General features: G+C 38.1%; 1 protein-coding gene across 3 annotated transcripts; it reads right to left on the bottom strand.

Moving 5' to 3' along the window:
- Positions 1–451: 451 nt before the first annotated feature.
- On the bottom strand, positions 452–21,994 carry ENO4 (enolase 4). Of its 3 annotated transcripts, XM_074591341.1 has the most exons (14): positions 21,790–21,994; positions 19,264–19,392; positions 17,844–18,034; positions 16,464–16,603; positions 14,238–14,407; positions 13,878–14,009; positions 12,337–12,402; positions 11,553–11,618; positions 9,302–9,469; positions 7,338–7,463; positions 4,813–5,008; positions 3,780–3,847; positions 3,095–3,212; positions 452–658 (listed from the first exon to the last, which is right to left on the bottom strand). In XM_074591341.1, exons 1-14 carry the CDS (start codon positions 21,946–21,948, stop codon positions 519–521), a joined length of 1,869 nt encoding a protein of 622 aa, XP_074447442.1. In that variant the 5' UTR covers positions 21,949–21,994; the 3' UTR covers positions 452–518. The 3 variants fall into 3 exon arrangements, with proteins under 3 accessions (XP_074447442.1, XP_074447444.1, XP_074447443.1); XM_074591343.1 differs by lacking the exon at positions 9,302–9,469 and having other exon boundaries at positions 21,790–21,962; XM_074591342.1 differs by lacking the exon at positions 19,264–19,392 and having other exon boundaries at positions 21,790–21,962.
- Positions 21,995–25,844: the final 3,850 nt, after the last annotated feature.

Raw genomic sequence — 25,844 nt, 5'->3', positions numbered from 1 at the left:
CCGCTGCAGCCTCGTGCCCTACATTTGGGGTTTGCGCGGGTGCGCTCGCATTGAGAGCTAGAACTGGAGCAAAACCGCCCTCGTCGGCCGGATCTAAGAGCAGCATTGAAGGGGTGGGGGGGGATGGAGCGGCGTAACAGTCAAGGCCTTTGTTTTTTGTAAAATGGGTTGTTTTTTTTTTACTGTTTGTCAATAGCTTGCTCTTTGTATGGAGAGAGACTTCCACTTTCCCCAAACAAACATTTAGCTTTGGACTTAACACAGAGGTATTTGTTTTGTCAGTTTGTAAACACAGCACAGAATTTTGCGGTATTTTCAGACTCTCGCCACTGCTCAGTTAACTTGGTTTCAGCCGAAAGCAATGGTCTCCTGGGACAAGAGAAGCTAGGATCTGAGTGCTTTTAAAAATGTTTAGCTAAAGGGCTTGAAAATAAATGGATTAAGGGATAGTTAATATTTGAGTTTATTACCAGAATTTTTTTTTAATATAAATTTATCTAAAAGTTGATGTTGACAAGCTAGGTCAGTGTGCTGTTCTCTGGGAGCTGAGAGAGCTGTGGAGGCAACGAATCCTGCGTTGGGGGAGGAAGTACATCAGAAAGTTGTTTTTCTGGCTGTGATTCTTCATCAAAAGCAATAAATGCAAGATTTGCTTCACCTGAAATAGAAGAGAAAAAAATCTCATGTTTGCTGTGATCTGGTTTCTTGTAATGTTCTCTGGTGCAGACAGATTTTTTTAAAATGCCACATGATCGTAGAACCATAGAACGGTTTGGGTTGGAAGGGACCTTAAAGATCATCCAGTGCCACCCCCTGCCCTGGGCAGGGACACCTCCCACCACACCAGGTTGCCCAAAGCCCCGTCCAGCCTGGCCTTGGGCACCTCCAGGGATGGGGCAGCCACAGCTTCTCTGGGCAACCTGGGCCAGTGTCTCACCGCCCTCACAGGAAAGAATTTCTTCCTGATATCTAATCTAAATCTCCCCTCTTCCAGTATAAAACTGTTCCCCCTTGTCCTATCGCTCCACTCCCTGATAAAGAGTCCCTCCCCAGCTTTCCTCTAGGCCCCCTTTAAGGCCCCCCCTTTATGCTCTTACCAGAGTCTCTGAACACCTTTAAGTCTGGTCCTCAGGAACAAGGCGCGACAGTCCTGCACCCTGATTACAGAACCAGGGGACGGTGCCCAGCAGCTCGAGCGGGATGTTCACTGCATTCCCCTCTGCACCGACCACCTCACCTTGCTGCCCTTCACTTGAGCACCCGCCCTCCCCTGCACTGCTTCTCTTGCCGAACGTCCCAGCGGCAGCCTGCGCCTCTTCTCTGCCCCGGCCTTTAACAGCTCTGCGTAAGCCCAAGTTCAGATGTTCCTCCTGTAATTAACGCTTTGCCTCTCTTCTCGCGATTTTTCCCAATTCTGTGATGCTCCTTCTTCCCTATCCTCACCACCCCATTCCCTGGTTTGCCACATACACAACGCCCACCCTGTCACTGAGTATGTCTTGGTGATAACACCGAATACGTTACTTTTTAGTAAAGGGATGGCCAGTCCGGGATTCAGCTGGCGAGCCATTCACACGCGCCTTCCAGGTGCATCTGGAGGCTGAATCAGCATCGCCATCGGGGCTGCGCTTGGGCCGCTTCCTCCGCAGCCCCCGCGGCTCCCAGGGAGAGGGCACGAGGCAGCAGGAGCGCCGAGGGCGCCGGGTGTCACCGTGCCCCGGGGCCCAGCTGCGTGCCCCGCTCAGCGGCTCCTGGGGGGACTCCTGACGGGTCAGCGTCACCTCCCATCTATCAGCCACTCACTGAGGCCTCTCCTCCTCGGCTCTCCGGTGTATTCCATCGCCCAGCCAAATGAAGAGCTTGGTATGCAGCTCAGACCTGCCGTCTCAATATTTCCCTGCTGATGATTTAGTTACTGGATTTTATTTCTGCCAAACGATTAACGGCTTCGGGAATTGTTGCTATTTCATTTCACAAGATACAGGTTTAAATATTTGTCAGACTCAAGCTCTTTTATTCAGACTATACCATTTGAATAGGGAATATATTAATACTGCTGCGGCAGTTAAAATTCATAGTTCCATAATTATCCGTCTTGTTTTTGAAAAGTGCGTTCTGTGAAACTACTTTCTTAGTAAAAAATAATTTCTGTCTATGTTTCTGCTTTTTGCAATGATTACGTATGAGCAAGGGGGAGGTTTCAAAGGCTCAGAATATTTTCAATTAAAATTTTTTTAAATAAAAACTTTGTTCTATAGTGTGCATGTCAAGTGCTGCTATCCTATGCACAGAACATTGGAAATGATTAGAAACAAGAGGGTAAAATGACTTAATTCTCCTTCATTTTTCTTTTTCTTAGGCACAATAAATTCTTGCAGACCCTTTCCTTCCTTTCTTTTTTCCTCTCCTTGTCTCTCTGCCTCCCCTTCAGACCCTACGCCTTTATTCTGGCTTGATTGATACCTGAGCAAGTGAGAAGTGGCTCTAATGAACTGTTCCGCATTTAACAGTGCAGAGCCCAGCGTAAAAAGAAGATGCAGATCCTGCACCGCGGGCAGATGCATACAAGTGGCTGAGGCTGAATGTGCATCGTCAGCTTCGGGTTTTCTTGGGTTTTATTTAGCGCTTCCCCATGCAATTGTAGCTTTCCAAACACATTTTGCTGGAAATGCAACTCACAAAAGCGGGCCCTGAAAAGAAGTTTTGTTAGCAATATATGTTTAGGGGCTTGAGGGAGGTGGGGTATTTGGCCTAAAATTCCATTTTGGCAGCTTTTCGGCGTGTTATATGCATGGGTTTTGTTTTGTTCCTTTTGCGCTGTGGGCTTCAAGACTCCAACCAATTAATTCTGGAAAAAAGCTTAATGTAGGCTACTCCTCAAGAAGGGGTCTATTTTAACATTCAGTAAACAGATAATCCATTAGGACAACAATATACATTGTGGCAAGTGCTATCCTAGGTTTTTTTTGTCAGCGCTTATTTATAGTCTTTTGATTTCGCTTCCCTCCTGTGGTGCAGTTTCAATCATTCTCCCTCCAATCTTTGTTCCCGTATTCATTGCAAGCTGAAAACAAAGTAAGAAAGAAGCTCATACGTAGCGTTCTATTCTTGGCCAGTTCTTCCTCTATAGCAAGAAGGCGGTTGTATTTGGTCACCCTTTCTCCGCGGGAAAGACCTCCCAACTTGATAAACCTGGCACCCAGTCCAACGGCCTTAAACGAGAAAGTGCGTATTTTAAAACTACACAGTTTGGGAATTGGAGTCATTCTTAATTATTAAACATGGCATCCTACTTCTAATTTAACGCTCTCATCTTTCTACAGATAAAAACCCTCCTTTAAATAGAAATAAAGTCTCTTTGTGAAAGATCTGTTGGATGCAAACAATAATTTTCACGGGCGCATGAAATGAAATTTTATTTGCAAATGTAGCTTTAATACAAAAAGACTCAATATATAAGTGTTAAGAATTTTTGCCTGGAATATTATTACTACTCAGAAATGTTTTAAGTAACGCACATTTTCATATAAACTAATGCAACCACATAGATCATACACACTTTTGAATGTACTCCCTGCTTTGGCAAATTTCCTGTCTGTGCTCTTTAAACTCGAAGATTAACTCTCTGCGGGGAAAAAAAGCAACTCTCTAGAAAAAAAAGCCCATTTTGTAAAACGTTGTTTTTGTCTCAAGCAGAAACAGGCTTTCTCCTTAAAAAATAGTTCACGTTAAAAGCAGTGCTCTGGCAATTCTGCAATTGAACAGCTTTCAATACTTACCAGATCCACAAGGCTGTCATCAGAAGATTCTCCATCTGGACTTCCTAATATGGTAATATGTCTTTGACCTATATATAACGGGAGAGTAAAACCTTCATTAGTGTATATTTTATATATTCGACACACAAATCGTTTGGCCTTTTCATTCTTTTTTTACCTTTGGGCTATCAAAGCTTGAATAAGAACAGGAGTAAAACCAATGAAGCCCGTCGCGTAGAGATGTAAACAATATGAGTTTGTTACATTATGTTTTATTTTCAGCATGGTTACGGGAGTATCTAACATCCTACCCGAAGTTCTGTCTCTAGCTGATCTCTCTGGTAATGTATTCTATGGGCTAGCAGGCTGTTCTATTTATTTTAAACGTGTTCCTTACTACAGTAATGATTTTTCTTCACTATAAAAAAGAGCTTATCATCATGACTGAATGAAATCCTTAAGTTGCTATTTACTTGCTTTGATATAGTGATTCTGGGCTTTTTGAGAGAATAAGGAAGGAACTTAGATATATTAAATCTGCCCATCTATTCCTTGGGTAGAAAAATGAATAAAGAAAAATTGATTCAAAGAGAAATCTTACATTTGAAACTGCACAAGTACTATTACCTCAAACGCTCAATAATACGTAGTCAATAATCTATGTGAACTGCAATTTTAAACATTTTGGATTCGTTTGTATTTCTTAATTATTAATGCTAGAATTAGCCAAAATTCATATTACTCAACTACATCTTTTTTTATTTTGTTTAGTTCTGATATCTAACTGTATGCCACTTAGCTGCGGTGTCAAAGGGCGCCCACATTCAAAACATCCACGATGTATTAATTTACCGCAGTTGAAGCTTTGAATGCTGTTTTAAGCTCCTGAGCAGAGATTTGCGAATCAAAACATGAGTTTCAGTTTCTTCTGACAAGTGCTTTCTAAATTACAAGTGACAATAATGAAATAAAAAGATGTGATATTTACAGGTGCAGCAACACTATTTATTGACTTGTAGGGTGTGAAAGTCAGGCTTTTCCCCCCTCTACTCACCGTCTACAAGTCCAGTAAGTTCTATGAGGTCTGATACCTTGGTTTGGTTAATGTATTTTAGGACAACACCGCTGCACGTCGGTATGTTTATCTTTTGGTCACTTTTAAGTTTGGAAATACACGTGGCAGCATCTTCAGCAATCAGGTAACATTTGGAACCAAGAGCACAACATATGTTATTCCATTGTTGTCTGTCCTGCATAACCAATCAAGTAAATAGCCGGAGTTAAATAAAACTAAACTGAATGAAAACCCTAATCGAGGAGGTAAAAATTAAAAAAAAAATAAAAAAAAAATTCTGATTTAATCCTAAAGATACCCTTCATATAAACATATTATATTTTATATTGCATTTTATATCTGTCTACCTAAGAAAAACATACCATCAGAATCCTGCTTGGATTTTATGATTTTGCTAGAAAACATAAATTGTAATCTGGAATTAATCAAAGTTAGTTGCATACAAGTATAGTTTAAAATATTTAAAATTAAATTGACTGTAGGAGTTTGCTATTTTAAGTTCCTTCCTGAAATTTATTTAATTTTAGTGGAATATAAAATAATTTTCTATTGTTTTATCCAGAGGACTCCTTCTTGTGCTAATATTTTAAGTGTCATAATATTTGTGTGAATATGAAATAAGGAAACAGGAGGCAGTCATAGAATCAATGGCACGGATCAAGACAGGATGATCAGAGCTGTAAGAGTGACCCATAGGGAACAGCAGAACACAACGCTCTCTTTCCAGCAAAGCTCCATTCTTTTTATGGTCTTTGTTTCTTGATTTTAATGCACTGTCCGCATGGTACTGAGATTTAAGGATAAAGAAAGGACCAGGATATATAAATAATTCGAAAGAAGAAATTTATGAATTAATTTCTTTGCTTTCTTTGTGACCACGGAATACAAAGTTCTCACATTAAAAACATCACTTTTCTAGTTATTAATTCTGCCAGTAATAATTCTTGGTCTGCAGATCGGACAGACTTTTGTACCTGTATAGTTGCAATCTGTATAAGGGTCCATTCCTATAAGGATTTCAAACCCACGTGTCAGTGGAAAATGAAGTTTTTGACACCTGAAGAAATATTTAAACTTAAGCATTACAGTGGTCTGCTGCCTGGCAATGAATTGTTGAATTGGTACCAGAGCTAATCCTTAAGGATCTAATTATCTGTGGCAAAGATGTGGCATGAGCAAACTTTGTAGATTTGTGAGGGGGGAGGAGGAGGAGAGGCATTTCCTTTAACAGGATTCTACGTCAAACCGTACTTCACTATCTGTTGTAATTCTCCTGCAGATTTTCATATTGCAAATATGTTTCTTCACAAGAATTCTCAAGGAATTTTGCAGCCCTGGCAGGAGCGGGGAATACTCTGGTGGGTTTGAACATGGGCAATGCAGAGAGTCAGACTGAAACAGCGCAGGGAGGCAAGGGGAACTAGAGTGAGGAAACAGGAAACATAGATACTCAAAAAATGAACTTTTAAAGTTCCAGTTAAGAACAGAATCAGATGGATTTTGCAGTTCATCTGTTTTAGAATTATTGATTCAGGCACTGGGCAGATTCACAAAGACAACATCCCTTTGCTTCCCCTTTCAATCACTGTCTTCATGTTTTGTTCATGAAAACAAACCCCATGTATTTATTTTAAAGAAGGTAAAATGTGCAATTCAACAGCAAGAACAAATTTTTATTAAGCTGTGCAACTGCACAATCTAGGTCTGTAATTGTAGATTCTGCTATAATTCAGTTTTTATCTTTTTTTGCAATACATGGATACTTAATCTTATGTATAAATGCTAATATTTAAGGTTATGCAATCTGTTTCTTTCACTCAGCTATAACTTGATAACATGCTTAATAGTATTGATTGTTGTAATCTATTTGCCACACTAAATTAACTCCTCTAACTTTGCTCACAGTGGTAAATACGTGGTATTTTACTACCACTTTAAAAATTCTGCCGAGCAATGCTGCCAGTGACAGGTTTGTTCTGGCTTTGGGTATAAATTTCAATCACAAAGAAGAGCAACAACAATTTTTTTTGAGTGATTCTAAGCGATATACAAGGCATGTCCCAATTTCAGCTTCTCCCATATAATATAATACAGTATCATTTATATATCACTTGAATACTATAATTTGATTTTATAATTTGAATTATTTGTTTACATAAGAAGGAAAATGTAATAAAAATGACAGTGGTTTAGCAAGTACAATCAGACAAAAGAAAGCATTTTCTTGTAGTTCTTTAAAATATTTGTACTGACCATATTCTGTTCATGCCAGGATTATTTTCTGTGAGGAATTATGTCAAAAGTACAGAAAAATTTAGAGTTATTGTCAACCACAGATGTGCAAATAAATTGTTAAACACATTTTTATAGTGATATTTTTGTGCTTAAAGACTCCAAAACCAGCAGCTTCGTATTTTATATGTTTGGTAAAAATGTGAAAAGTTCAGTGATGTGCCACTTAACAGTATTATCCATTTTTCAAGGACTGCACTGTGGTATCTTACCTCTTTTCTTAAGGGATCTATTAATGCTATAATAAAAGGAAATTTATTAATCAGTTCCACATACATGTCAACCATTTCATCGGGACTTTTGAACATTCCAGTGAGTATTTCATATTTTCCTTTAACCTAAAAAGTAAAGTAAAAAGCATAAAAGGTAAGGAAGGTAACACTTTAAAAACCAGAGTACTAACATAAACGTACAGGTCTTGTGACACTAGTATCTCTATTACAGCAGTGGATTGTGTGTTCTTCATTAAGCACATACTCATTTGTCTACTTTACGTCTAAGTGGTCAGCACGTTGTTACCGAAAACTCTGCCTAAAGTAACAGTGGGTTCCAGTGGGCTCATGCCAAAGTCCCTGAAAGATGGCATTCCCAAAAGAAGGGGGATCTATTTCAGCATTTCGTAGGCAATGGCGCCAGTTTTATACTACTTTATCATAAAGTTAGTAATATTTCACATTTTTATTAAATGCATGAAAATATTGCATGAAAAATATCATTTTTCACTTCCAAAAAAAGTTAATTTTTTATCCTCGTTTTCATAAAGAAAATATTGTGAAGGCAACGGAGTGCACCCTCAGTGCTAAGAAACAAGATATTGCTTTTCCTTGTGTCTTTTCCCTTTCACAAAAAGCCTAGTTTAAAACTAGGCTTACCTTTATGGGAAGCACAAACTGCAGCGTACAAGGATCATTACGAGCACACTGCCAAACTGTGCCAGAATACACACTGCTTTAGTGACTTTAACAGTTCAATAACAGAACATTACAGAATTACTGATAATTCAATGGTTAAGATTTTGCTCATTCTGGTATAGGAAACAGATACCATAAATTGTCAGGAAAACAACTGCTTTCACAAAAGATATTAATAATGGCAGGTTTGTCACTGTAGTACACCCAAATACACAAAAATCTCATTAGCTATTCAACAGAATAGGGAGTTTCTTTTTCTGCTTAGAGAAACCTTATTGGTCTTAGAACAAGTGGCAAGAGCTTTAAGAATTCAGCTGAAAATAAATAAACTTTGTCAAACAAAAATCTTGAAAATAAGAATCAAAGAATGAATGTTGATACAGAATGAGAAGAATGTTAGTGGGTATACGCACATACCATAGTAAAATACATAGAAAGGTCAAGGTAGTTTGAAGAGAACAACACATGTAGTGTATTAAAATAGAGAAATAAGCATCTAGTGGTGCGAAGGAATTACAAAAGTATACTTGTGTAAATAGTTTCTTCATCTTCATCCTTGAAAGCAAGGTGGATGGAAGATAATTATTTCATTTATACCTTGTGGTGAAATGAAAAAAAAATAAATCCACCAGGATGTGCCATTTAATAATTTAATTCAAAATTGTCTTGAGATGTAATGTGAAATGAAGGCAGTTAGTTAAATAGGGCATGGTAGTAGGTGTTTGCCCATTAAAAAAGTTTGCTATATTCGACACAGCCTGATCTGAAAAATCTTATCAAATAAATAAACAGAGAAAAGGAATAAACCTGGGCGATGCAGGCAGGCTTATACTATTTGAATGATTACAGTTAAATCATGAAAGTAACAGAGATTCCTGTAAGGCGGGACACAAGCTGCAATGGGGGTCTGCCTTGGACCAGTGAGCCTTATTCCGCGCAAGATGCACCAGCAGTACAGCTGGTACAGCTGCGGAGGAGGAATACACGCATCCTCACTGCTCCCACCGCAGCAAGCTACCAGAAGGAGGTCTGCATGTCTCGTCCCCTTGCACTCACAAGCCAATAACGTTATCTGCTACACTCGTAGGACTGATTCAACCATAATTTATAAATGCAGAGACAATTCTTCTGGTTTGCTTGATTGCTACCTTAAAAAATTTGAGTTAGAAGCTTCTAGGTGAGTTTGCAATGTAACAATAAATAGTGTTACCAAATAGCTACATTCCTTTTAAAAACCAACAAAACTGATATTGAAAATAACTTACATAATCCATTAATTCGTGAGCAGCACAATTTATTGCTAAGTACATGTCTGTTCCTAGCTCCAGACCTAGATTGTTGCAAGCTGTTTGCATTAGGAGTAGAGGTTGTTCTAGATTATCGCATCCTGTTATTAGGCAACCTAAGTGTGATATTCTTTTTAAGGCTCGTGGCTGAAAGTAAAACAAAAATAATCATTTTATTTGCACCCATGTATATACAAAATATTTGTATATATATTTTCACTGTCATTTCAGTCTGCTTTCAGTCATCAAAATATAAATCTGTTCTCAGAAATTGCATTAGCAACTTTAAGGACAACTATGAATGAGGGGTAACTAAGTGCTAAACGAGGTAACAGTCCTTGGAAATATGTCTAGTCATGTATTTCTCACTCGTATATGGCCAGTATTGGTTTACAAAAAGATTGTAAAGGCACTCTTAACCACCATGAGTTGTCATGGATGCTATGTAAAAGTTTCTGGTACTGTGGGCCATCCATTTGCCACAAAATCACTTTTAAACAGCTTTTACTCATTTATCTTCAACTACAACTTCGATATTGCCTCTATGGAGTGTTCAAGAAACACTAGAATCTTCCAAGACTTCTAGAAGGAACAAATTTCAGAGAGGGGAAATACCTCTAGCACAGCTGCATGAAGTTGTCTGCCTCAGGAACAGTGTTCCTGGACATAAGCCACAAGCAGAGTTGCATTGAGCAAATATTGCACGCGTCCTTCTGTTGTTGGGGTTTTTGTGGATTTTTCAAACACTGATTTTTAACTTTAAAGTCTGGGGATTTTGGATTATAAAGAATGACACTAAATTGTCCAGAAAGCAGCAGGATATAATCCTGGGTTAGACTGCAGAAGTCAACTGAAAGGCATCGGTTTTGACAAGAGTTAGAGAACTAACTACAGCGGACAGCACAGAGGCCTAGATACAGAGGATATATGAATGTTCCTTCATATAAAAAATTAGGAAGAAAACACAGGTAAAATTGTTATGAGATTATTTTGTAGCAAACTGTAAGGAAAAACAATCTATTTGATTTGCTGCTTTTGGAGCACCAGACAGCAGCTGCAGCAATGGACAGCAAGAAATGCTGCAGTCTTCCTGCATTTCACGTGAGATAGAGGTTAAGTCTGCATTTTCCTGTGGTTTCAAGGCACCCATATGGTGTGCCTTCTTACATTCTATTAAAAGCATTGTTTATCTTCATAAAAACATTCTTCTGTCTAGACTTTTCTTCTATAACCTAAACAAGTTCTTCTTCTTCACTGCCTATGTTGTCATTTTTCCTGCTGTTTTTTTTCCCCAAAAAAGTTCACACTAACATGGTGCTTTTATCAGTTAAAAATTCAGTCTCATACTATCTATCTCCTTTAGTTTTCTCCTATTGAAATAAATGGAATTTTTTCAGAGAATCTAATGCATTGTTTATTCCAATATGTTTTAAGGAATTATTTTAACTTGCAGCTGCAGTACATGTTATTATAAGAATAAGAAAATTACCCACCAGGAAAACATTGGCCAGCTGCTTAATGATGATGAATTTTGTGTTAAGTTAAAAAAAAAAGGGAGAACTTTCATTCATCTTCTCTTTTGTATACTCTACAGTTCTCACCTGATAATATTTTAATCATCTCAGACTGGAGAGCAAAACCCGCGTGGCCTTTCCATCCCACTATTTGGAAAACTCATCTATAAACTACAGGTTTTGAAGTGATAAAAAAAGATCATTTGAGTCATATAAAATAATGTCCTGTGCACTATTGTGAGTGCTGCCCTTTCGCTACTGCTCTGTATCTGCCATTATCTATAACTTCAAACTGGAACTAGGAACTTAATACAGCACGATTAAGACGGGAGTTATGCTCCCAGTTAGGAAACAGCACAATATGCAAGTCTTACAGGTAATAGTTTTATGGCCTACTTGATCAAAAGGGCATGCTCTCTGCTGGTGCTACAGGCCTGCAAAATGCTCATCTGGATAATTTACTACGATTTCTATATGAGAAAAGTGATCAGATTCCAGAATTTCCCCTTTCTGTTATTATTGCACAGGAAGAGAAGGTATAGTCAGAAGAACCCACATTATTACGTAAAATATGAGCATTTGGAATATTTAAAAGTCTTGCCTTGACCTTTCCAAAATGGTAATGTAGATTAATGTTTAATTTCTGAAGAACATTTTGGTTCCCTGCTGTTGTTAATACCTTGCTGAAGGCTTAAAATGAAAACCGCTTTTCTTACCGGAGCTTTCTTCCCTGTATTATGTGCTTTGCCTTTCTTACTGTCTGCTAGTTGAGGACTGGACTGCTGGAGTGAAAGAAGAAAGAAATCAATCCCATGGAAAAGTCAAAAAAAGACAGAGACACCTCAGAATAATAAAAAAAAAAGACTGAATTTTGGTCTAAAGAGAATGCAAATATTTAAGATAAGATAGGAAATAGCTTGTGTTTTGTCTTGAATAATATCAGCAACTAACCTGTTTTGTTTTGAGGTGGTAACTCACATCAAATGTTTATTTCTATGTGGGCAACAGCCCAACCATCATTTGTTTTTCAAAAGATTCCCACTGAGCCTATCAAAAATACAGGGGATCTCAGAAATGAGAATCTAGACTCTGTACTTGGAGACACCCAACAACCTCACTTTGCAAAAGCATGTGCACATACTGAGACTGATATACTGCTACGGTAATAGGACTTTGATTAATACATGTTGTGTGTGGAGAGACTTACCAAGATCAGAACCATATATTGTATATTCACTGTGATACCGTTCACTCCCAGTATACTTCTTCAGGTAAACAGAACGTCTTACTATGCTTAGAACAATGCATTATTCTATCTTCGTTATTTTAATAGCACCAAATGGCCACTGTTTTATTCATCTGTCAGAGAAACACCTACTCTATCCCACGATACTAAGCCTGGTAAGAGGCTACATATTCCATGTTTAAGCTTAAAAAGACAATAGTAATAGAAAGACCAAATGAAGTACATCACATTATTATTACACGTTTTTATTGTACCACTTTGCCTGGAGATTCCAACAGTCTCGTCATTTCTTTCTGAATATCCAGAACTCTTTCTATGCCCTGAAATTAAACAACAGTAATCTTCAAAACAAAGATAAATTGTTTCATTTTAGCAGTTTAAATCAGAAGCGAGAGAGAACTCTTATTCTAAATGCAAATCTTAATACAATGCCTTTTTTAAAAAAACTATTATAGATTTCCTTAACACAATCCCCCCCACCCACAAAATGCAGTCAAATGTCCAATGGTAAAAGGTTAGTAGCAGTGGAATGAACAGGAATGTTTGATTATGCTGCTGAATGGGATGGCAATAAAAGCAGTCTCCCCCAAGAGGAGACCTTTCCAAATCTAATAAGTAAGCAATATCTGGGTCTGCATAATATCTGAGAAGATGTAAATCACTGTTCACAATTGTGACACTAGCTAAGACTTCCTAACTGGAAACTCTGACAAAATTGAATGTATCTATCTACCTTTAGAACATTTCCGGGAAGCAGGGAAAAAATTGCTGTCTTCATTTTAAATACTGGGAATGGGGGAACACTCCAATTAAATGAATCCGTTGCTTTTAACACAAGATTCTTTTTCCTTTTCATCTGAGTTAGTAGGAGTTTAATGCTAACTTCCTAAATGACATTTCAGATTTTCTTAAACTGTGCCAGTAAAGGAATACTGAAGGGGGCAGAAGTCAGTCACAGCTGACAACACAGCAACACAGGAGGAACGGCTGCATTTTTCGCACTGCAGCAAAGAGCTTGCTACTCTCCCATGAGCACTAGGAGGCATTATGTCTTTGAAAGGTACAGAATTAGCAACCTTATTAAAAGCTCTTGGTGACAATTCTAAAAAGTTAAAGGAAAAGGAAAAAGAAAGAGAATCGAGCTCAGCTATTTGTTCAGGTCACCAGCATACAAAGTAGAAATCACAGCCCTAATGTAGGCATCTTGTGCAGATACATTCTTTAATGCAACACATGGCTAAACAAAAAGAGAGGGTTGATCCAGTCTGCCTTATCCATCCTGCTTGCCCCTTGAATAGATTTTGTTCTGCTTTGTATTCCCTTCTATCTTCACAATTCCATTTTTAAAGCAATTTATTCCCAAAGATTTTATGCTTTCCTGTGAATTTGTTACTAGTTTTGTTATTGTGCATGCTCTATCAATCAACTGATACTATTTATAATCTACTGAAGTAAAATCACTTTCCAAACAACATTAAAATCTCTTATTGTTGTGTAACACAATTCCCCTACATCTTCTTCAATGCACTGATTTTTTCCTCTATACTAACACATACATTTTTAACTTGAAATCTTCACGTATCTTCTTTAAAATCTTCATCTATTTACTTATTTTAATGTTGCTTGTGGTACAACTCTGCACTAAGATTTGTTAAAACTTTGGCCTTGCAAGCAAACAAAAAATGAAAAATACAGTTTGTAAAGACTATATTGAAAAGATCTATATACTTATGTACATATATAGTTTATATGAAGTCTATAGAATAAATTTATAAAACTGAAAATGAAACAGTACCTGTTTGAGTGATAACTGAACTGGTGGTATAAGCATAACTTCTTTCATTAATTTCAGTTTTGCAGGTGGAATTTTTTCACAGTTCAACAGAGTAACCATTGGGAGTGGCAGAGTCATTTCTTTAGGTAAATCCTGTAATTGGGAGTACCATGTGAAAATAAAAATGTTAAAAATCAGAATAATTTCTTATATATTTTAATTACGGCACCGGGTTCAAAGGCTGCTACAGGGAATTGTCTTAAGGGTGTATTCTATGAACTATATTTAATACCACTGTCATGAGGGACTACTGGCTTCAGAATTCTAGAATAATTGTGGTAACTGGGCTAAAATAAACAAAATTACAAAAGTCACATGTACCTGACCATGTTTCAGCAGTGCAATATGTAAGTACAACGGGATACGGCTAATGGTGGCACCAGCCTTAGCTATAGCAAGTGACGTTGCCCCAATGGCCAAGCTGCCACAAAGCACCGATTCAACGGGTTCTGCAGGTGGGATCATTCTCTCTGCGGCTGACACCTTCCTTCCTACAAGACAGAGAGGAGTAGCTAAGTATTTTCTGGGTTTAAAACATGTGCTTATGTAGCACAGCAATATGAGTCATTTCAGAATGTACTCAACGTATTACAAAAGAATCAGTTATTTTTTTAAACTTTATCTTGTCAGTTGTTTTATATGAAATGACCTTACAAGTAAGCAAAGTATCTGTCCTCACTCTGGTGTCAAATGTATTTCAAATCCATTTCTTCGGATATCTTTCAGACACTGACATCTGTATTTTTATTTATCTATGTTTATATCCAGTAATGTTATATAATTGTCACGTTCATTTTATAAGCATGATTTCAACATTCCTTATCGTCCTCCTTATATACTCAGCCTTTGCATAAACAACTTGGAAGATTTTAAATATTCTTTAAAATATTTTAAAAGAATTAAAATTAATTAAAAATTCTTAAAAATTCTTTTAAATATTCCACGTGCAGAGGCTTGTTAAATTTTCAAGTAACTTACTTCTCTTTCAGATACAGTAGAGTAACTTTCGTCAAAATGCTCGAAACCCAGCCGTTCCCACTATCATATTTATTGCCCACAGTGCTTACATGAACACGTACAGTAAGCACCTATGTGAAACTGAAATAAGTAGCCTGATTCTCAAGAATCATATGCATTGGTTATCTTTTTGTAACTCTGACCAGCTCCTTTGGTTCCTAATTGGAGTGCCATACAAGTTTTGACTTCAACGAAATATAAATTCTACAGGACACAACTGACATTTTATGAGAAAATGTTCTTAACAGGACCTTAATGGGATCTGCAGATTAGATCATACATCATTTGCATAATATACACAGATTCTATACCTCTTACGTTGAGGATGAAGAGCTACACATGTAGACACTACTAATCAAGTACCGAGCAACTCTGACAAACTGCAGTGTTTCCCAGAGATCCTTTCCACTACCCTACCTTGTAACCTGCAGAAATTACAACATAGATGCTACCTCTGAAAGCACCTGCTACTGGAAGTCACCATTGGTTAGTGGCCTCCTGTAACAACAAGTAGCTTTGTAATCGTTGGCTCCTAACAGTCAGCTATTGATTCTAACAATAACATTACAGTCAATGTCACAACCAAATATAAAGAAAACACAATGAGTGAAAACAAGTAATATATGTATCAGCAGAAGCTTGACTGGAAGTATAATATACAACACGACCATATCTGGATGGACCTGACAACTGCAGCTGTTACATTTCAGGTCAAAGGTGAATTTACTGTGCACGCATCTAACATATTAATTGGGAGGTTTTACTGACAGTATATGACAGTTGAAACAAAACTGATAGGAAATAATAATTTGCCAAATTTTTCTGCCCTTCCAATAAGTGAGAAACCTTTTTTTTTTTTTTTTCTCTGAGGGCAATGCATATATGGAGGTAACATATTGTGCTTTTTTCTTTGGGTTTTTCTTTTTTTTTTGGTCATGTATATTTACCCTGATTCTCTACTCTCACACTGTTTTTTCCTTTAGTAGCATTGTTTGCTTACTTCTTTTTAATCTGTACTGCCCATCATTCCCATCTCATCCCCTTCCTTCTTTCTCTTTCGCTTTTCACCTTATTTCCTCCTTTTCTCAGCGTTAGCAAGAAACTTCCCTTCCTCCCTCTTTCCATTCTTTTCAATTTCTATCTTATTTCCATTTTCCTCTTCAGTTCTGTGATTCCCTTTTCTTTTCTTTCCTTATCATTTTCATTTTTATTCTTCATTTGCATCCTCCTCCATTCTTATTCCTCACTCAGAAGAGTAATAACCTCCTGTCTGATCCAACTGTAAAACAAAGGCAGAAACTCAGTTCAACCAATGCATGTGAATGATGAGAGAACTCTGTATTTTCCCCTCTCTCCTTTCTGCTGTGATCAGAAAGAAGATTTAGGAGACAGTAATCAAGCCCTTTGAACATGAGACAGTGTGTCACGTGTTTGGAAGTGTTCAGTGTCCACAGAATACTTCAGAAAGTATTTTAGCACCTTTATCAATGTCTGCATTGCAGAAAGTATTAAAATCAAATAAACTATAACCTGGTTTTGCTGCTTTTTTCCCCCCAGGTAGTGCTGTTGCTGATGGAGTACATGAAGTAAGGGCAAGAGTGACTTCTGCTGCTGCTTCTTCTTGCTTTTCAATTTCTTTTTTAAATTCTGCCTGTTTTGTAAAGTATTCACTGAAGGAAGAAGCATAAAGATTACTGGCTCAAAATATTGTCAGACATGTGACAAACAGACACAGGGTGCAGGCTAAAGAACATACTAATAGGTGGATTAAGGGCGTCTATTTGACCTTCTACCATAGACTCATGGTGTGAAGCTGGAGAAGTCAATAAATGACATCATTTTTGGTAGTCATCTGCAACATTGATTAAACAAAAAGAACCACAAGCAAATATTATAAACTTTAACACATACTTTTCAAATCACACTGGTTTGAAAGTCATCTCTCTGCACACAATCTTAGCATGTAGGATGTATTTGCTTTGCATGGGTAGAAAAGGATCCTGTCATGACTTCATGAGATAGAACAGCTTGGGCTAGGTTGCTAACCCAATAGGTCATTTATACACTGGTTATTTAAGTAGCTGCAAGCTCAATAAGTGGCTGAATTTCAATTCCATGCATGAAGTGGAAACTGCATACAGGGGTCACAGTCACCCAATTCAAGCAAACCGAGTATGTAAGATATATAAAGTAGGGTAAACAATGCATTAAAATCTTATTTATGGGTTTTTTTCTTATTAAAAACAGACATATTTCTTTGAACGGGAAAATGTGGCCATTCTTTTTAACTTTGCGATGCTCCCAAGAAGAAATAATTGTATGAAAAAATAAACATGCATGCTTACTAAAGGAATTATGTTTCCAAAGAAACTAATTGCACCAAGTAAGAAGCCTTTTGGAGTAGCCTGCTCAGAGAGAAGGCTCTGCCAGAACCTGAAAACTGTAGGTATATATGTTTTCTGTGGATTTGCTCAATGCAGAAGACACACACACACACGGGCCTTTCGTACTACTTTTGTTGTGCAGTGCAACGAACAGAAGTGGAGTCACAGTCTGAAAAAAACATCCCTGCTGAATTAAACTGGCACTGAATGAGTTTCTTAAATGGAGCCTCTGACTCATGAACGTGTCCAGGCATTTTTTTCTTAGACTGAAGATACTTTTCTTACACATTAGATATTTTTGTATCGCAGGTATGAAACCTTGTAAAGAACAGCAAGATTTTCATATCATAATTATGAAAAAAGCAGGAAATAATACAGTGCAACGTATCTGAGATAGACATCACATCCTAAAAGTATATAAAAAAGAATACTAGAAAACATTGAATATTCTATATGTTTTTCATTTCAACATAAATTAACGGTATATATTTCAAATGCAATAATTTGCATAATATGCAAGACCTACCCAAGCATCTCATCAACTTTACACTGGTCAGTGGGCTTCAAGTCTCTTAACATTGTGTTCAGTGAGTCACTGACCCATTCCACAGCAGTGTTAACAGAGTCATTTCTTTCTTTCTCATCAGCTTCATTTGTTTCAGGTAATGCATTTTCAGGTATTTGAGAATGAAAAGACATAACAGCGGAACAAATCCTCTGAAAAAAATGTAAAAAGACTTACAACACTATTTAATTTCTAACTTGCAAATGTCATTTGGAAGACTAATAAGTATATGTCCCTACCAGCTCATCAAGTACCTATCTCAAAATCTACTGTTTGCTCCACCTATTTATCTTTTTTCATCCAGCACCTTCTTCTTAGTCTCTTATACTTTGGTAATCACAGATGTTATTCAAATTTCTTGACCTAAATTGTAACTACTTAGGCAAAAACCTCCTGACAGATCTGCTTTACACGTGTATTTTGTTATCAGAATAGAATGGAGTTATTTTAAAGACCATACAGTCATTAGGACATCTTTTATTGCAGCTGTGGTAGTGTGTTGTACCACGATTCATCAGCATTCATGCTTAATGCCGTCCCTCACAATCAGTTACATTTTGTCTTACTTAGGTAATTGAATCTTATCTTTCTGTACTGCTGAAAGATAAATGATACTTGAGAAAATTCACTTAATGAAGACATAATTTACAAATATCACAGAGTTGCCTGCATTAATAGCATTAACTTTACATATTGTGAATATCTATGAAATTATATTTAATTCAAGAATGAAGTGAAACATAGTTTACCTGAGGGAAAGTATAAATAATTACTCCACAATAGCTAGAGATGCAAAGACAGCATCGTGAATATTTCAGGTTGGGGGAGAGATGGCAATGCATCATCAATTTTGCATTGCAGGTGGTAGACGGATACGTTTGACTTAATGTCACCCACACCAGCCTATTAGCTCAGTGTAAAATAGTGCCTTCACCTATACTGTGTTTTTCACCTGTACTATATTTTTTCTGAAACACTGTCATAGAAATAGAAATATAACAATCTGAAAATAATAAAAAAAAGAAAAATGGAAATGGAAAATGAACTTACAGGGCTAGATATAGGGTATAAGGAAAAGCTACACGATCATTAAGACAGACAGAAATTTAATATGTAAAGATGCACTGTCACATCCCACTCATAAAATAAAGATGAGTATTGTCTAATTGATGGAAAATAAAGTTTTTATAGTTGCTGCCACTGTCTAACTGTTCATGACAGGTTTTTTTCTAAGTTACAACACTCAAGTGTTGAGTTCCAGAGATTCATATCCTTTCATTAAAGATGGAAAATAAAATGTTCCTTAGGATGTAAGTAGAATAGTACCACTCCCTGATACTGTCTTATTAAAACAAATAAAACAAGAAGCAGCAGCTCATACCTTCTCATAGTTTTTAACTGTACAGTATATTTCTACTTCTAATGTTGGCTGACCAACTCCATCAATAACTTTTCTTCCAACTAATTTGCATATTACTGGAGCTTTTGAGAATTTAGAAAAGTAGTTAGCCTTAAATGAAAGAGAAAGAACTTCATTAAAAGTCAATTTCTATGCAAAGAGGCTTTTAATTTCCATTAAATATATTTCAACCAAATCCACCATTGAGCAAATCCATTTATACGTTTCAGTATTCAAAATACTTCTGTCACACTGCACATTTACTTCTATATTATCTGCTTACGAATGAGATTTCAGGGAACGGATCCAACTCATATCTAAGCATGGTTAGATGAAGATGTGTTTTATTTGGCAAAGTTAGTGATGAGTATCAAAGTCTTCTTAACCCTCCTAGAAAACAGGCATTTGTCCAAAGCTTACTTGGCTTTACACTGAATAACAAAAATAGTCATCGTGCTCATTTCTATTAGAATTCACATAGCCTCCACCTCCCCTGTGCAGTGATGTGCTTTAAATAATGATTTTGTCTGTGGATAAGATCTTGAAAAAATACATGTCTCTTCTCTCTCATAAGAAGGGATGAAACATCCTGGACAAGAAAAATTCTTAGAAATCCATACAGAATTCTGCTAAATCCTACTGCTATATTAAAATTCCTGTAGTAATCTTCCATGTATTTATCTATTAACAAGTAGTTATCAAGCTTTAAAATAATATTTTTTTCCCTAATAAAAATACTTGAAACAATCTTTAACCAAAATCCTCCTGCTCAGAAGCTCTCATGTGAAATGCTATGCATAAAATTTTATATGGGCTGTAGTCAGGGAAAAATTATAAGTATTTTCAGAACATACTTCTTGCTTATAGAAAGTATTTAATGTCTCAGACATCTAATAATGTTTCAAGTTTGCTTCATCAAATACATATGTACAGTGTCTCATGTGTCTCAACACTCGACCGATGCAATATTAAAGATCTTCATAGCAGAAGATTTAATCTGGAAGGAAGAGAAGCTTGTCAGCCAGCTCCTCAATAACAATGATAACTACTCCTTTTGTGGTCTCCTCTCTTAGAGAATGTACTTGATGTAAAGTTTTTTATCACAACGACCAAACTCTCCTCATTACAAGTGGTTTTTTGGATGGACAGAACTGAGCTCACAAGGCTGGCACAATTTTAAGCAGTTGCAGGTATTCCACACCTAGTAAAAGGACACAAGACAACTGATGTAGCTAGGGGTCACTAATCCATGGGAAATATGGGATTTTAGGTTAGCAAGCTTTGAGCCCTGCGAGAAAGGGGAAAACCTAAACTTCTAGCAGGCAGAGTTCTCTTACTTCTTCCAACACGGTCTTTAATGGGCCTGTTGAACTGTCATCCTCCAACTATGAGAATATATTTGGGGCTCTGTCCGTATTTAATAAACAGCAATGTTGGTTGCTTTAAAAAAAGGATTAAGTTGCTACCTGAGGTTTACTGCATACTTCCTTACTAGTTTCATTCTTTAGTCTGGTATCAGAGACAGTCAGCAAACCGTGACTTACCAAATGGGAAAACTAAGAAACACTTCTAGCTACATAGAAGGGGAACACGCCAAATGCCAAACACCAAGCAAGGCTAGAACAGGCATTACCAGTTCTCGTCCCTTCCACTGGTCGTGGCAAAAAACTTGGAGATCAGAAATGGTGAAAGATGTAATGAAACGTTTCAGCCGCTTTTACATCAAAGAACATATTAGATTATTCTTTTTCTAAGTGTTGCTCGCTGTTGTAGAGTTGGCAATTCCAGTACCACTGCTAATAGAGTTTTCATTAGGACTACTGCCTACAATACTTTTCCCACTGTGAACAGATAAAATCAGTCTGATTCTTGACACTTCCACTGAGGCCCATTTGCTTTTCAGGAACAGCTGCAGTGTGACTAGCAGCACCCACTCTCTTGTTGCCACTGGCCTGAGACACCACTGTGCTGAGCAGCAGATTTATTAGGGATGTCCATCTGTGCCCTCACAAGCCAACATTGTTCTTGTGTTGGGACAAGCAACCAACACTGGATGAAAAGCCCCACTGCTGCAGAAATGTATTTGTCCCAGCATCAAAGTGCCACTGGTTACAAACACAAAACCACCGCAGACCCCGCCCGAGTCAGCAGGAAATTATTTAAGCTTAACTGTAATCACGGTGATGTCCAGTTCCCCCCATCAACCTGTTGGTTTATCAACCCCCTGGGGCAGATAACACCCCCCACCACCACCACCACCACCTTCTCTGAGGGCAAGCAGGGAGCCCGGGGCCTGCGCCCGGTATCTGGGAGGGGGCTCCGGGAAGGGCCGGTACGGCGGGCACGTACGGGCGCCTCGGGGAGCGCCACACGGGGCCGGGAAGGCCCCTGTTCGCCGAGGTAAGCCCCCTCCGGCCCCGCTCGTCCCGCCGGGCCCGCCGCGGCGGGGACTCCCCTCAGGAGGAGCCGGGGCGAGCGGCTGCGCGCTGCTTTCCCTCCCCGCGCTACCAGCTCCCCGTAGAGATCCGCGGGGCGCAGGGGGAAGAGGGCGTTGAGCGCTTCCTCCATCCTCTGCGGCACTCGGTGGTCTCGGTAATACTCCGCCGCCTCCTGCCGCGGCCCCTGGAGCTGCCGCCACCGCCGCTCCCGCCGCCCGCCGGGCTCCATGTCGGGGCTGTGGCGGCCGCAGGCCGGCCTGGCTGCTAGGCGACGGCCGCCCGTGTTCTCGCGAGAGCCGCGCGCCCGGTCCCGCTGGGCGGGAGAGGGAGCGGCATCCCCTCGGGGGGCCCGTGTCCCCTCAGAGTGCCGCCGGGCCCCTCGGTAAACGGCGCTTTGCCCCCTCGGAGCCGTTAATGAACGTCCCGGCCCTGCTGCGCCGCTGTGCCGGGCGGGTTGGGGAGGCGGGGGGTGGTGGGGTTTGGTGTCTTAATGCCGTGCAGTGTTGGCGCTTCCCTCGGAGGTTGGTTATGGTGTTCCCAGTCAGAATGCCTCCAGCAGGTACTCTTTGGTTTTAAAAGTCTCTGAACAACAAAATTGTGTTAAGATTATCGTCCTGAAAGAGAGACAGATTACGGTTTGTGAAATGTCTAGTGAGGATAACGCTGCAAAGTGCCCCAGTAACTCTACTTCTGCGTTTAAAAGCCCTTTACTTTCAATGAAAAGGAACGTTTCACAACCTAAATGATCATTTTTAGTCTGCAATTTCCTACAGAAACTTTCACTTTGTTACACTGTTCATTGGTAATTTTGTTGAAGTAACTGAAAATGGAGATACTTAAAAAGCTGTTAGCTGCACACTTCCTCAGCTCTAAAATCAATATGTGTAGACCTTTGCTCATTGTGTGTTCACTTCTCTGGGTTGGGTGATAATGAAGAAAAATCCCCACTGAATCATTTTCTTTTCCTTTCACATCCTTCAGAAATAGTATGGTACCTCTCCAGAGAGTTAAACACTTCTTTTTTTTTTTTTTTTTAAGCTCTTTCCTTGGAAGAAGTTTCTAACCTGACGCTGCCCATTCCGTGAGGAGAGAGGGTAGTGAATCCCTCGTTAGACTTTCCTCGTTCAGAGCGCGGACGGTGGGATGGGTGGAGTTGTCCCAGATCTGTGTCTCATGCCCGTGCTTGGCCCAGAAAGCTCTGGTTTCATTAAACATCCCTGGAAGAACAGGCTTTTAGGGGTATTGGTGCTGGTGTGGTGCTCTGAGAGCATCATTGCATGCCAGATAGTACAACCTGATGCAAGAACTGTACCTTCTGATACGTTTCAAGTGCCTTCAGATCAGTTTCCCATCTTCTGCCTTTTAAAGGGCTCTGAATAAACTGCATTGTGGAGAAACAGCTTCATGTATTGCTCTACGGGTATCGATCAAACGTCTGGGTAAAGAAATTTGTCAGCTTTGCCTGTAGGAAAGCAATGAACTGAAGCAGATAGATTGATACTCAGCTTATTAAATAACTTTGTACTCTTTTTTTTTTTTTTTTAATAAACCACTTGAAATACTAGTAAGGATTCCCCTCAAGTATTTATCATTTTTGGTTCATGATCAAGTGAACATTACATGAATTATCTGTATGGCCATGTAATTTCCATTAACAGTAACAGTAATTGTAAGCATGTAGAAAGAGGATGGCTTATCCTATGATCCTACCTATTATGAAGCAGTTAACTGATTAAGGTTAGGATACTGCAAGCCACTTCGTACCATCGGTGAACTCTCTGCAACCCCATTATCTTCATTAGGCTTGTGTGGGTGTAATTAATTGGTGTTTAGTTAGCAGTTGTGTTGAATGAAAAGAATTTAGTTCTATTTCTCTTAGTTTTATTGGCCCCATGGTGCTAACAGGCTAAAGTGTAATTAAAAACTCTCTAATCAAAGTATATGTAGCAAGCCTCAAGGAACAAACCCAGTGAGGAAAAGCCTGTGATTGGTGTGACTCTGGCCTTTGAGAAATGAGCGGGTACGAATGATACTCTATAGTAGTTCTTTTTTTGTTTTTAAACAATGAAATGCTTCACTTAACGATAACATGTGCATTTAAAATTTAAAAAACCAGCTGTATAAGCTTGCAATCATACTTTCCTAGGGGTGTCCAGTAACACAAAGAACAGTATTTTGATGTCTTCCCAACAGATTTTATCACAAAATCTTTTAGCTCATATAGTATTTTGGGTGGACAGGGAAACGGGTCGTGTTTTTCTTTTGAGAACAGCTGTACATTATTTTTTTGTCGCCTCTTGCCTTTACTATACCTGTTGTGCCAGGAAATAAATCATGATCAGCTATTCCTCATTTATGATACTGTATTGTGTGCATTCCTTTTTTTGCAAGATGTTTTGTATCTCCCTTGAGTATTTGTATGTGGTGCTAATCTGGGGCACTCTAAACCCAAGTATAATACAGCATGCTTAAGTGTTGCATAAAGGATTTGCTTTTTGCTGTTCTAAAATGTTGCTTTAAAGACGTAAACTTGCCCCTTAAATCAATTAAGATCATGGTCTCACTGCCATCTGTGCTCTTGTAGGATTTCACAGAAGAGTAATGTGTGCTCATTCCACTGACGGGGTCTTCTTTGAAGTCAAGTCTGAGTACATAAAAACTGCATGACATTTCCAATAAAATCAGGATAGCCTTTTTAGCTCAGCGGTACAAATACTCTTGTACAAGTATGTTACTGGTTTTCAGGAATTTTAATTTCTTAAATAAAAAGGTTTTTTAATTTTTTTCTTTTTACACCTAAAATGTTTCTGTAATGTTTCTTTTAATTCTTAATATTATGTATTCTGTAAAGGATAAACTCCAGTAACAAAGCTAAATGTGACTTTACGTACAAGAGTAAACAAAAGCCTTGCTCCTAGGACGTGGCTGAACATAATATTTAGATTGTTCTTTGAGTCTAGATAAAAAACTTCCAAGAACTTGAGTAATCTATATACTGGATACTTGGAAATTTCTAATAAGTATTTAGGTCTTTATTTAGTTCTTTTTTTTTTTTTTCCCCCTCTAGCATTATTATTTTAATTTCCAGAGTACTCATATAAGAGTTCATTTGCCTTGAGTAATCATTCTCCGCTCCAATGGTTACTTCAAGTTGAGTGGGTTTTAGTACTAATTTATTTCTAAAGTTTGAGGATTCTTCCTGTGGGTCTGTTCAGCTCCTGCTGTGCAAGGGTGAGCCTAGCCTTCTCCAAAGAAGCCTGCTAAACCACAGTGTGGGAGTTGATAGGCTTTGATTTATCATTCTAGCTCTAAATGTGATTTGAAACACACAGTATTTAAAAACAAGTTTTTGAGCTGATTTGTGAGTTTACAGAAGATTGTCCTCAAATTTCTGTGATATAACCAGTTTTTATAGTGTGTAGATTATTCTAATGTAATGCACAGGTTATTGATGAATGCTAGGTTTAGTATCTGATATCAAGAAATTACTACATGATTTCTTTGTGTGTGCGTTTTGAAGTAAGTGTTAAGAGTTCTAAGGCATTATTGAAGTCTACCTAGTTGAGGGACCTTGACATGATGGATTATAACGATTTTTGTCAGTATATTGTCAATATCATACTCTGAAATGTTAATACACTTAGAAATATATACAGAGTCTGAGTGTTGTCAGGATTTGTGAAATTCATAGTAAATATTTTCTATGACATGAAAACAAAATTGTGTGCTCATACATCAGTTACTGCCTATCAGGTATTGATATCATTTCAAAGATAGTGTAGCAATGTGGCCATAATACATCAGCAATTTATACAAACCAGAAATCAAACTCAGAGATGAACAGAGAGTTAGAAAAGCAGGAACACGTACTTAAGTTTTCTAGTTCTGAGGCTGGGTGATAACTGCTAAAGAAAAACTTACATAAATCAGCAGAATTTATTCTTGTTCATCATCTCTTTTTATGATCACAATGGTTTTCTTGATGTTCTAGTTTGAACTTGCAGTTCAAACAGCAGACAGAAAAAGACCTGTTTGTTGAAATGAGATACCTTTCTGAAAAGAATGATTTGATATCTTTTTAAAGGTTCTGAGCACTAAAGCACCTTTTTTTTTTTTTTTTTTTGG

Source organism: Larus michahellis, chromosome 6 (genome assembly GCF_964199755.1).
Source record: "Larus michahellis chromosome 6, bLarMic1.1, whole genome shotgun sequence".
Classification (NCBI taxonomy): domain Eukaryota; kingdom Metazoa; phylum Chordata; class Aves; order Charadriiformes; family Laridae; genus Larus; species Larus michahellis.
This window is presented reverse-complemented; position numbering and strand designations above follow the sequence as displayed.

Bases quoted from the DNA above. Each gene is read 5' to 3' on its own strand.
- ENO4 (XM_074591341.1), bottom strand. From the start codon at position 21,948: ATGGAGCCCGGCGGGCGGCGGGAGCGGCGGTGGCGGCAGCTCCAGGGG. The intron at 3,848-4,812 runs GTGAGTAGAGGG...CGTTATATATAG, and splicing joins ACTTACTGGACTTGTAGACG to GTCAAAGACATATTACCATA. The intron at 659-3,094 runs GTATGAGCTTCT...CTTCTATTTCAG, and splicing joins GGCCAAGAATAGAACGCTAC to GTGAAGCAAATCTTGCATTT.